General features: G+C 38.5%; 1 protein-coding gene across 1 annotated transcript; it reads left to right on the top strand.

Moving 5' to 3' along the window:
• On the top strand, nt 1-6,109 carry LOC130922077 (potassium channel subfamily K member 15-like). Its single transcript, XM_057846591.1, has 2 exons — nt 1-295; nt 5,247-6,109. Exons 1-2 carry the CDS (start codon nt 1-3, stop codon nt 6,107-6,109), a joined length of 1,158 nt encoding a protein of 385 aa, XP_057702574.1.
• The last annotated feature ends 6,078 nt before the right edge of the window (nt 6,110-12,187 follow it).

Here is a 12,187-nt window from a genome sequence, read left to right as displayed (position 1 = left end):
ATGCCAGAGTCTCCAATGAACGGGAACATTAGGATCATCCTACTCATCCTCTCCATGTTGCTCTATCTGTTGATAGGAGCGGCTGTCTTCGACGCACTTGAGTCAGCAAGCGAGGTGGTCAGGAAAAATATGCTGGATGAGAGGCTGGACGAGCTGAAGGAGAAGTATGACTTGGTTGAGGATGATTTGAGAGAGATTGAGAGAGTAGTCCTGCAGTCAGAAGTCCACCGGGGAGGAACACAATGGGATTTAGCTGGTGCCTTTTACTTTGCCATCACTGTCATCACTACCATTGGTGAGTACTAAGTGACAAGATCATAGGAGCCTTGAAACTTTAGAGCGTATTACAGTCTGAGTCTATTTAAAAAAAAAAAAAAAAGTTGGTTTAACTTTAAATTTTAAGTCAACCAATTTCACTTTAAATTTTGATGGGAAACCTCAATGAAACAAGTTAAAACGTTTTTTTTCTCCCCCCAACTTTTATCATTATTATTATTTTTCCAGTGTATGCAGCCAAGAGACAGAAATCTTGTTCTTGATTATTGTGTTATATTATGTTATTGGTATTATTGTATTATTATTATTATGTTTATATTATAGTTAGCAACTGAAATATATTGTCATTCTTCTAAATTGAATTTGAATGCAGAGCTTAAAATATCTAGATTAGGGGTGCCAAATGTACACTTGCAGGCCGTAGGCGGCCTGACGGGTGGCCCAAACCAGTCCGTGACTTTATTCTGCCTGACAGGCATGATATTGTTCATTCATACAGTACATAAAAAAATCATTTACTTTGATGTCGGTGCTGTAAAACTGTAGATTTGTGTGATCAAATGCGTGCACTACTGCACTTGGCTCACTTTTGTGTCCTCAGTTACATTTGTTCGCACATCCAAAGACTTGACCATCAGTTGACGGGACAGCTCCTATAGACATTCCGCCACGCCGTCCCGTAGGCACAGTGTTGTGCAACTTTCACTGCTATAAACTCAAACACACGCTGCGTTCAAACGCCGGAAAAGGACGAAAGTTTTACTGCATACAAGCAGGCAGGAGTGTCTAAAGAGTGATTTGATCAAGCATGCAAGGTAATTATTATATAAAATAGCACCATGCATGCACTTTAAAACTTAGTGAAAAAAATGAACGTGAAAAAAATGCGTAATTTTACCTGAAATACGTAAAATGAATGATAACTGCCCGTTTTTTTGCTTTTAACCAAGAATCTAAACCAGGGGTGTCCAAACTTTTTGCAAAGGGATTTGGTGTGGTAAAAATGTGGGGGGCCGACCTTGGCTGACGTCCTTTACGTAGAACAATATATTTAAGCAAATTTTAGCAAGTCATTCTGTGTGTCACATTTGCTTTATCATTTTTAAAAAAATAATTTCAACAATCTCGCAACTAGCCTTTGTGACGTTCTCTTTCGACTCTCGGGCTCCTGCGAAATACTGCTGCTGTGAAATTAAACTAGCTTCAATTTCTCGCTGCCTGTCTTCCCTGTAATCTTGTCGTACATGTCAGCGTGTCTTGTTTGGTAATATCGCCTCACATTGAACTATTCAAAATCAGCGACTGTCTCTTTGCAAATGAGGCAGACACAGTTGTTGCGTATTTTAGTGAAGAAATAGTCCAATTTCCACCTATTCTTGAAACGTCGGCCGTCGCAGTCAACTTTCTTTTTTTTTTTTTTTTTTTTTTTTTTGTTGATTGTCGCCATTTTAGAAAATTGGAAGTAAAAAGTCACACGGGGTAATGTTGCTTAGAGTGCTGCTGCCTTTTAGTGGGTAAATGAGGAGCAGCATTTAGTGTGTAAGCTACTTCATATGCTGGTAGCAGTACTGCTGGCCAATTTATTAAACCTGTGTGCGGGCCAGACGTTATAGATTTTATGACAGAGGCTGGGGGCCGGATGAAATTTGACCACGGGCCGGACTTTGGACATGTCTGATCTAGACTGTTTTACGTTTATATCTATAGAAATTCCAGGATTTCCGTATTTACTGTGTATCATAACAGTAAGTACACCCCTTGCATTTCTGCAGATATTTAAGTTGGCTATATCTTTTCATGGGACAACACTGAAAAAATGACACTTTGACACAATGAAAAGTAGTCTGTATGCAGTTTATATAATAGAGCTAATTTATTTCCCCATCAAAATAACTTAAAATATAACCATTAATATCTAAACCCCTGGCAACAAAAGTGAGTACACCCCTTAGAAATACGTAAACCTAAATGTCCACATTGAGTACTGCTTGTCATTTCCCCCCCAAAATGTCATGTGACCCGTTACAGGAGTGCTATCAGCATTGCTGCAGAGATTGAATAGGAGGGAGGTCAGCCTGTTAGTGCTCATATAATACGCCGCACTCTACATCAAATTGGTGTGCATGGCTGTCACCCCAGGAGGAAGCCTCTTCTGAAGACGGTAAACAAGAAAGACCGCCCGTCTCATCAGACCATAGGACGTGGTTCCAGTAATCCATGTGCTTTGTTGACATGTCTTCAGCAAACTGTTTGCGGGCTTTCTTGTGTACATTTCTTTCTCTCGATAGTTTAACATTTGGAACAGGAATGAGGAAGAAGGTAGAATTTAATCACGCATACCCACAATAAAAAAAAAAAAAAAAAAAAATCATACTTATAAATAAAGAGCTATGTGTTTATTTTTACTTTTTCTAAAAGAGTATATTTAAACATTTGCGGATCATGAGAATCTAGCGTGTATAATTAAGAATTAAAAACATTTGTTTTAAACACCTACTACACACAAGTGTTTTAATCTATAACAAATAAACTTTGTAATTATGTAGAGCATTGTTTCTCATTTGTTGTTCGAATACCAACTTGACAGAAAAGGATTTATCGGATGCAAATATTCTGTCCTTTTTCATCTGACTGGCAAAATGCTGAGATTATTACTCTACATTATTGTTGATAAAATAATTCTAAAACATGTGACGGCCTGTTAAGGGGTTTAAAACACATATGGCAGAAAACACAGACCAGACTGAAAAAGCAGTTTCTGCTCTTGCACCCCTCTTTAAAATAAACTGCTGTATTTTAAGCCAAAATAACTGTTGTGTTTGATAGAACAATATGTCTATATGCTGCCAGAGCAGATTCATGGCGCACTAAGCCTCTAAAGTATTTTGAATTTGTCTGTTTTACCCTGAAAACTGTTTACAGACGTCGTGCAACCGCTTTTGTTTCAACCTAGCCATAAAAAGAAGGTAAGTTATTACATTTATTAATTCAAAATGTCTGTCATTTTTAGCTTAGAATCATTAATTGGTGTCTAATATTCAGTTTGGGGAAAAAAACGACTTAAAAAAAAATTATTCACTCGCATATTTTAAACTTTTAAACAAATTACGTCACAATGAAAAATTTGGCGTCTGTAAAAAAGTTACGGATATCCACCAATTTTTTTTGTCACTGTCGCATTTTCCGCAATATGTTAGATGATAAATAATCGATCCAAACAAAGAAAATTTGAAAAATAAAGTTTAAAAGGGTAACTATATGAAAAAGAAAATCTCAACCACTCCTTATTGTCTGCGATTTCTACATCGCGACCCTTGTTATATCACCATGTTTCACCCATTAAAAAAAAAAAAAAATCTGACTGCGGCCATTCACAGCTGTATCGGTAACACTTTATAATAATTATCCGTTTTACTAGTTAATAGATCATTAGTAAACTGTTGATTAATGATTTATTGTTGATTTGTGAAGTAGTTGTTAACTGTTTGTTAAGCATTTACAGGGTGTTCTTAACCTGAAACACAGTTTGTGTAGAAACGTTTCAAGTTTTTGTGTGTAACGTTTGGCATTTCTATCTTTTCAGGTTAAGGAATGCCGTTCACTTCAAAAGAAAAGGCATGTTGTTAAGGCATTTTGCAGGCAGCGCTCATGTTGCACATTTATGAAAATCTGCCATAGAAACAACAAATATTTGTACTTTTCTTTGTATATTTAACCAATAAAACTTATGACCTTCAACATAAAGTGTATTTCGTAGGGCTGTCAAACGATTAAATTTTTTAATCAAGTTAATTACAGCTTTAAAATTAATTAATCGTAATTAATCGCAATTAATCGCAATTCAAACCATCTATAAAATATGCCATATTTTTCTGTAAATTATATATATATTCTGTAAAATAAATTGTTGGAATGGAAAGATAAGACATAAGATGGATATATACATTCAACAGACGGTACATAAGGACTGTATTTGTTTATAACAATAAATCAACAAGATGGCATGAACATTATTAACATTCTGTTAAAGCGATCCATGGATAGAAAGACTTGTAGTTCTTAAAAGATAAATGTTAGTACAAGTTATAGAAATGTTATATTAAAACCCTTCTTAATGTTTTCGTTTTAATAAAATTTGTAAAATTTTCAATGAAAAAATAAACTAGTCGCCCGCCATTGTTGATGTCAATAATTACTTACACAATGCTCATGGGTGCGAAGCCTATAAAATCAGTCGCACCCAAGCGCCAGCAGAGGGTGGCAAAACTCCATAAAACACAATTAACAAGTGGGCATTTCACTCTACTGTCATTTAAATCTGTCTGAGCAGGACATGTGTTGCGTTAATTGCGTCAAATATTTTAACGTGATTAATTAAAAAAAATTAATTAGCACCCGTTATCGTGATAATTTTGACAGCCCTAGTATATAGTTTTATTAAGATTCATCAACTAGCATGGGCATTTAGAAAGGGGTCAACCATATTGGAACACCCTGTAAATGGTTAACAAACTGTCAACAAATGCTTCACAAATCAGCAATAAATCATTTATCAATAGTTTATAAAGTGTTGACACTCGGTGATACATACTACATGGAGTTTTTGGGTTGAAACAAGGTAAGTCGGCAATAATATCTCGTTACAATCGTGACGTCTTTAATTCTGCTCTCGCGTGCTCTTGCCTCCAGTTAGGGGTTTGCTGTTTAATTTTTAAAAAATTTATTTAAAAATGCCCTCCTGTTCAAAATGTTTCTTCCTCCAGAAAATAGAGATCTTAAGCTTTCCACATATGCATATCGGACAATTTTGAAATTTGGCCAAATTGGGGGTCTAAGAGCGAAACTTAAAGTCACCTTTGTGTTTTCCGCCATATATTTTCTTATAATAATGTAAGCGGTAGATGATGGATGGATGGATGGATGGACGTCTCCAAGTAAGTTTACTATAATAATTGTCCTTAATTTTGTAGGCTACGGTCATGCTGCTCCACGTACCGACGGTGGCAAAGCCTTCTGCATGATTTACGCTGTTTTGGGCATTCCTCTAACACTAGTCATGTTCCAGAGCCTCGGTGAGAGGATCAACACATCAGTCCGTTTTTTTCTGCGCCGAGCCAAGCAGACCCTGGGGTTACAGAACACCCAAGTATCCATGGGCAACATGGTCCTAGTGGGTTTGCTGTCCTGCATGAGCACTTTGTGTATTGGAGCTGCAGCCTATGCTCACTTTGAAGACTGGACGTTCTTAAATGCCTACTACTACTGCTTCATCACACTCACAACCATTGGTTTTGGAGATTTTGTGGCCCTGCAGAAAAAAGATGCTCTCCAAAAGCGTCCCCCGTATGTGGCATTCAGTTTTATGTACATGCTATTTGGACTAACAGTTATTGGAGCTTTCCTTAACCTGGTAGTTCTAAGGTTTCTCACTGCTAGCACTGAGAATCCCCCCATACAATTTGAAGCGGCTAGTGAAGAGCGAGAAGGCTTCAGCAGACAGTCCAACCTTAGTCTACCCATGGAAGTGGGCAGCAGCTGTATCAACCTCATGTCTTTCCCAGTCGAGGTGCACCAACACACTTTATCTGCGCATGGAGACAACTCAAGGCGATCTGGAACCAAACCCTTCAATATATTACTCTGCTGCGGCTTGGACATTAAGAGCAGTCATTCTCAGTCCCACTGTGAGCAGGAGGGCAGCCACAGCAACCCTGTCTTTTATAACTCTATTTCTTACAGGATAGAGCAATCCTCCTGCAGTTCATGCTTCATGTCATTACAGAACCACAGCATCATGCACCACAGGAATCAGCCAAGGAGAAAGTCTTTATAACACTTTTAAAACATTGGTGAAACCAATATTACTGGTGATTTTTCTGTCATGAAAATAATTGTTCCAGAGTACAACAATTTTTTTCTTAAACAATATGTAACGACTGTTTCAAAGTGAATTGAAGAATATATATTTTAAGATGGTAAATTTTATAGTCAGGCACTCCTTACATCAGGGGTGTCAAACTTATTTTTAATGATAGTTACGGTTATTCTTAGAAGGGCATCATGACTTGTAGCACCTATAATAATTGTATGATTACCTCAAATGACTACATCCATAATAAACAAGAAATCAAAATTATGCATAGGGGACGGTAGGGACATAAAACTACCAACTTTTCAGGATGCTAAATTGTCCCCACCAACCTTTAGGCAACCTTACATGCATTACATAATGAGTTCAGTTATACAGATAATTCCAATCGTCTTTCCATAATTTGTAAGGATAAAATTGACACTACCTTTATTTAGTGAATAATTTTCATTATGTTGAAACTTTCATTTACTCCTTTTCACTTGCTGAATGCGCCGCCCCCCCCCCCCCCCCCATGCACGTTTGATTAACTGATGACTTGACACATCCCCGACCCACACATGCATGCTCAAACAGCCCTGACAGAAATACATTTCGACAACATGCCGTCTCCGCCGCCCCTCTTGAAGAGGAGGGATATTAGAAGGTTTTTTTTTTAGGACAGCAGCAGCCACTGTAAGCAATGTAAAAAGACGTCAATGCAGTGGAGGTGGGGAACACGCCACAAATTTTGCTATTGGAAGTCCGATCTGCATCAGAGTTAGCATAACATTAAACTGTGTGAATTTTGTGAACCTGCAAAACTCGAGTAGGAAGCTGCTCAGAGAGAAGTGCCCTTCTGTTTGTGTTTTCTTCTGTTAATGTTAATTTAAATGTGAGAAATGTAGTGAACTCTGCTGGAAACTATAGAACCAGAACCAGAAAAACGTGAGCAAGAAGCTGCTTAGAGAGGGACGGGTGCTGCATAACTTTATCTTGCTCACACAACACAACATGCACAAAACATAAACATAATCATTATTAATCATGTACATAAAATAAAAAAACCTTTTTTGTGGACGCCGCGAGCTACCCACACTACGGTTGCGATCGACTGGTTGATCGTGATCAATGTAATGGGCACCCCTGATTTAGCATATCAATTAAGTTCACATAAATGAGAAATGTAGCCCTGACCCCCGTTCACCCAATCTGTTTGGTCTTATTAACTTATTTGCTCCCAAAAGTGTATAACTACGTTCTATTTTTAATTGCTCCAGTGTCACAAAAACATACTGTATCTATAGGTCTTTTGCGTTTTATTTATTTATTTATTTTTTTTTACAATAGGCATCGAGAGGTTCCCATGTATCTAAGATACAATGCACAAAGCTCAAAACCAATTTTAAAGCAATAAAACTGGCCACTGGAGGGCAGAAGCGCATTTGGTAAGAACCCCAACCCGATTCAACCAGTGCAGCGTTGAGTCCTTGCTGCTTGCCGAGCAGAGCCCACGCCGCTGTGCTCGCCGCTCGCGTCCCCCGCACCCTGCAGTGTCCCGCATGGAAGCGCGCACGGCCAAACCAGGTCCTCCACAGGAACACAAGTTCCCCAGGCGAACGAGGCTGTGGTCACCATAAAAGAAAGACTAAAAAAAAAAAAAAAAAAAAATCCATCATTACGAGACAGGCAGCAATCAGGGAAAAGTTTAACCCGCTGTCGCGGCCACCACGGCGTCATCTCTCAGTTAGTTATGTGTACATAAATTGTTACTTTGCTATCAAAAGCTCTATTTGTCTGGTTGTTTATGTTATTTTGTAAAAGGAAAACATTATTCAGATGTTTGGGATATAACTAAAGCAAAAAATAGCTGTGTTAAAATCAAAGTTATGTTTGAAATGTATGCGTTTACAAAAAGCGCATTTTCTCCGTTTTTTCATCAGAAATAGGAAAATTGCTCAAACTAAGCTATTTTCTAATGCTGATTTCTAAAGAATGGAAAAAGATATGAACTTACCTTTTTTCTGCTGAAAGAAGATAGTCTAATTTTTCTTGTGGGTTCCATGTTTATATAGCAATAGAACAGAATTTACTGTTGGTCTTGCAAAATCAGTCAAAATCCAGTAAAAGGGCCTTTCTCCAGTGGAAATGGCTGGGAGTGAATGAGTTAATGTCCCATCCTGGGCAAAAAGTGTACATGCAGCTTATGCTGTCACATCGTGCCTACCAATGTTGAGACCAAATATACGCTCTAGCAAACAACCCATATAAATTAGGATAGATGCAAGACCCGTTACTTGAACAAGAACACACAGCACATACAAAAAAAGGTGGAAAACAATCATTACAGATGTATTTTCTGTCTGCTCGGTGTGAACAATGACTATTACTTGAAATCGGTAGATAATGTATAGCTGGGGTGCAAGTAGCAATGAAACAGTTTTTCTTTTTACAGCCTGTTATAATTTCAGCCATGTGTAGCTGGTGTTGACCTTGCACCGGAAACTTGATAAGGATCCGTTTAAATTTTTGTTTTGTTTTGTTACTAGTTTCTTTTTTTTTTTTTTTTTTACCACTAGAGAGCAGCATTGTAGTATGAAAGGCTCATGCAACTTTGATGGGTCACACAGACGCTGTAGATAAACTGAAAACATAAATAAAATATCACCATAAAATCTATTCCACTCCACATGCTTTATCATTCTAAATAATTTTCCCTCAGTCGACTCTCTCTATCCCAGCCAATTCTTGGTGAGATGTACACCCAGGACTGGACACCCAGTGGCGGACTTGGCAATTTTGGGGCCTAAGGCGAATATATCCAGGGGCCCTCTTCATGGGTCAGGGGTTAAAAAGGTGAGAAGGGTGTGGAGGAAATATGTTCTGGTACACTAGGGCTGTCCTAAACGACAATTTTTCTCCTGATTAGTCAGCCGACTAGTTTTACGATTAAACGACTAATCTAAAATATTTTTTTTATTTTTTGTTTATTAATACTAATTTAGCAATGAAATTTTTGCTGATGCTTATTAATTCACAAAACTATTTTGGAACACTTAAATTCTTTATTAAAGTACAAATAATCATGTAAATAACAATAATTAATCACAAACAAACAATGAGGTTAAATGCTGATAGCATTTACTAGTGCAAAAGAATGGAAAGTAAACAGATTCAGAACACTGACTTTGCCTTTCCAACATTATTCAAAGCAATTCTCAAAAAAAAATTCTTGCAATATTATCATAGTATACTACTATATATAATAGTAGTATAATAATTATAATAATTATTCATTGCCAATCATATTTGTCATGAAGAGTGTCATTTGAAAGCTATTCTTAGTGTAGAATCTGTATTATGTAGTATTTACTCAACATATTATAATATTAATTCTGAAGTATGTGGGATTAACTCCAGAAATCATTATTTATATGACGAACATGACGTGCTATTGCTGTTAACCAGCTGTTGAGTGTAATTGTATGACTGATTGGAACTGTACTACATTGTTTCGCCACAGGGTGTGCTGTCGTGTATTTTATGTTCGGTGTGAAGAAGAAAAAGAAAGTTAAAAAGAGGCATTAGAAGCCTGTTCTCAACTTCTCCGTCACTGTACTTTGGCTCTCATGGAGAGCATGTTCGCTCATGTGTTTGAAATAAACGATAGCCGACTTGCAAAGTAGCACGGGAGCTGTAAAAATAGCAAGCTTAGTGGCGTGAAAACCGCGGGAGAGCTCAGTGAAGCTAACGAACAGCCAAGTGGAGCTAAGCGATGCTAAACGGCGCTAAATGAAGCTAAGCGACAGATACTCAGTCCGTCGTGGAACAGTCCATTGTTGTGCGTGTGTGTGTGTGTGTGTGGGGGGGGGGGGGGTAATATAAATTCCACATTCAAATGGCTTTCTTTTTTGTTTTGTTATTTTTTTGTTTGGTATGCTGACATAATTATACATGACGAATAGCTGGGGGTGCTGCTGGCTCCGGTGGCCCAAGCCGTTGCTCATTGGGGCAAGGGCAGCTGGTTGGGGGCCCCCTACTGGTTGGGGGCCTAAGGCGATCATCTACTTTGCCTGAATAGTACATCTGCCTATGGTCACCAACCACTCTGATTCAGAGTTTGGTGTTTTTGCTTCTAACTCATTGTAGAACACATACAGTACATCTCAATTTGATCTCAAGCAGGACAGAATGACATTATTGTGTATATAACAGAATACTTCCATCTTAATTCACTATGAATAACCACAATTCAAAATAATGCCTATTTTCCCCATTCCTCATAGTAGTTATTATATTGTTGTAAACCTGTTGTAAATCATATAAGCAATCTAAATCTGGGGGAGTGAACAAAAATAAGTGCAGTTTCACAGTATTAGAATCAATATCGCCATTTACAAGTGAATTTACAGATGACAGTAGCTCTATATAAAGTGTGTACCATTCATAAAACAATTCCCCGTTGTCTAGGAACAACTTTGGATTGATAAAATATGCTTATCAACAAAAACCGAGCATCAGCTGAAGAAGTGCAAAATTTTAGTTTTTGTTGTTCAAACAGTTGTCTCCTGTGGACAATGTGAAATTCCAAACCTAGTAGCAGAAAGTACAGACAATTCACTCCTTTTGGCATTAGCTGCATAGTGCAACCAGAGTATGTTGTACAGATAGAGAAGTGTTGATCATTAGGGATTAGTGCCTGACTGCCACTCTCCTCACACACACACATCACCGCCATCGACTGGCTAGTTCTGAGGTCCAAGAGATGGCTCTCCTGAAGCGGTTTATATGCAGTGGAGATGTTGCTGTCCCAACAGAACATACAACAAACGATTCCCAGGGTTTTACAAAAAGAAAAAAATTAAGAGTGTCCTGAGGAATAGAAAAGACACATGGTGGTGTCTATTCTCCCTTCGTTACTGGTGTCTCTAAAAAGTTGCTGAACAAAAACGGAACAATACAGTATGTTAATATTGTAGTCAGGAATGCACTTTAAAGTGCCTGTGACACAAAAAAGCATGTTTATTTCATAATACACGCGGTATTTTATGCTCCTAAATGAAATGGACCGCTTGGATGTGTGTGGAAGCGATCGCTATATTTATTTATTTTTTTAAAAATTCGGAGCCATGAAAATTAGTGACTTCCGGCATTAGTCTCGAGTTGAGAAAGAGGGCACTGTGACGTGTACGGAGAAAGAAGTCCTCTTCACTATACAGCCGTACTGTTGTATGAAAAGGACTAAGGATTCAGCTGATTTTGTGGATTAATACGTTTATTTTCCGCATCACGCCAGCCAAACGGCTGCAGAAAAATCTTCCTGTACAAGGGAGAGGCGTGTGCGCCTTTTTGGGGTTCCAAAAGATTTCCATTCACTGGTGGATATTGGCCCAAAAAAAGCCCGACCACTGTGGGACCATGGGACTTACGAGGAAGTGAGTAAACATAATTTATTGTATTATGTCAAATACTGGGATCATTTTAATATGTAGGTGGCTTGCATTTTGTGGCTGACATGTTCCTTGTCGACTCGGCCGACGACCGGCGGCTTGTCGCACATACCCCCGCCGGGAGAGCACTATACTTGGCTTATTCCCCTCTTCCCGGTGTTTTGTTAAATTTTCCGACCGATCAGAAATGGCAACTTTGAGTTAAAAATAGCCGCAAATACAGCGATTACAAAGTAAACACTACAAACGTTCTTTAAATATAGGACTACTTACGTTTGATCATGGATGGATATGTAAAAAAGCTCTCCTCATACACATTAGCTGCACATGTTGGCTGCACAACAACTGCAGCCGCCCTCCTCTCGCTGTTTACGACTTCACCGTGTAGTAAAGCCTATTTTTGCCATATTCGTGTTGACCATTTGGCAGCTACACGCTCCTCCGACGTTGGCCGGTTTGTTCTGCGGTCATTGTCCAGCTGCTTCCCCGGCGAGCTCTCCTGTCTGTAGTAGCAGGGGAACGAGCTGTAAATTGCTCTCCGCCGGGCGGTTTGCTGATCGGCGAAGACAATCGACAACCCAGTCGTCATGTGAAATGATCCAGGCTAGTTCTG

The sequence above is a fragment of the Corythoichthys intestinalis genome, chromosome 9 (genome assembly GCF_030265065.1).
Source record: "Corythoichthys intestinalis isolate RoL2023-P3 chromosome 9, ASM3026506v1, whole genome shotgun sequence".
Taxonomy (NCBI): Eukaryota; Metazoa; Chordata; class Actinopteri; order Syngnathiformes; family Syngnathidae; genus Corythoichthys; species Corythoichthys intestinalis.
This window is presented reverse-complemented; position numbering and strand designations above follow the sequence as displayed.

Bases quoted from the DNA above. Each gene is read 5' to 3' on its own strand.
- LOC130922077 (XM_057846591.1), top strand. From the start codon at position 1: ATGCCAGAGTCTCCAATGAACGGGAACATTAGGATCATCCTACTCATC. The intron at 296-5,246 runs GTGAGTACTAAG...TTAATTTTGTAG, and splicing joins CACTGTCATCACTACCATTG to GCTACGGTCATGCTGCTCCA.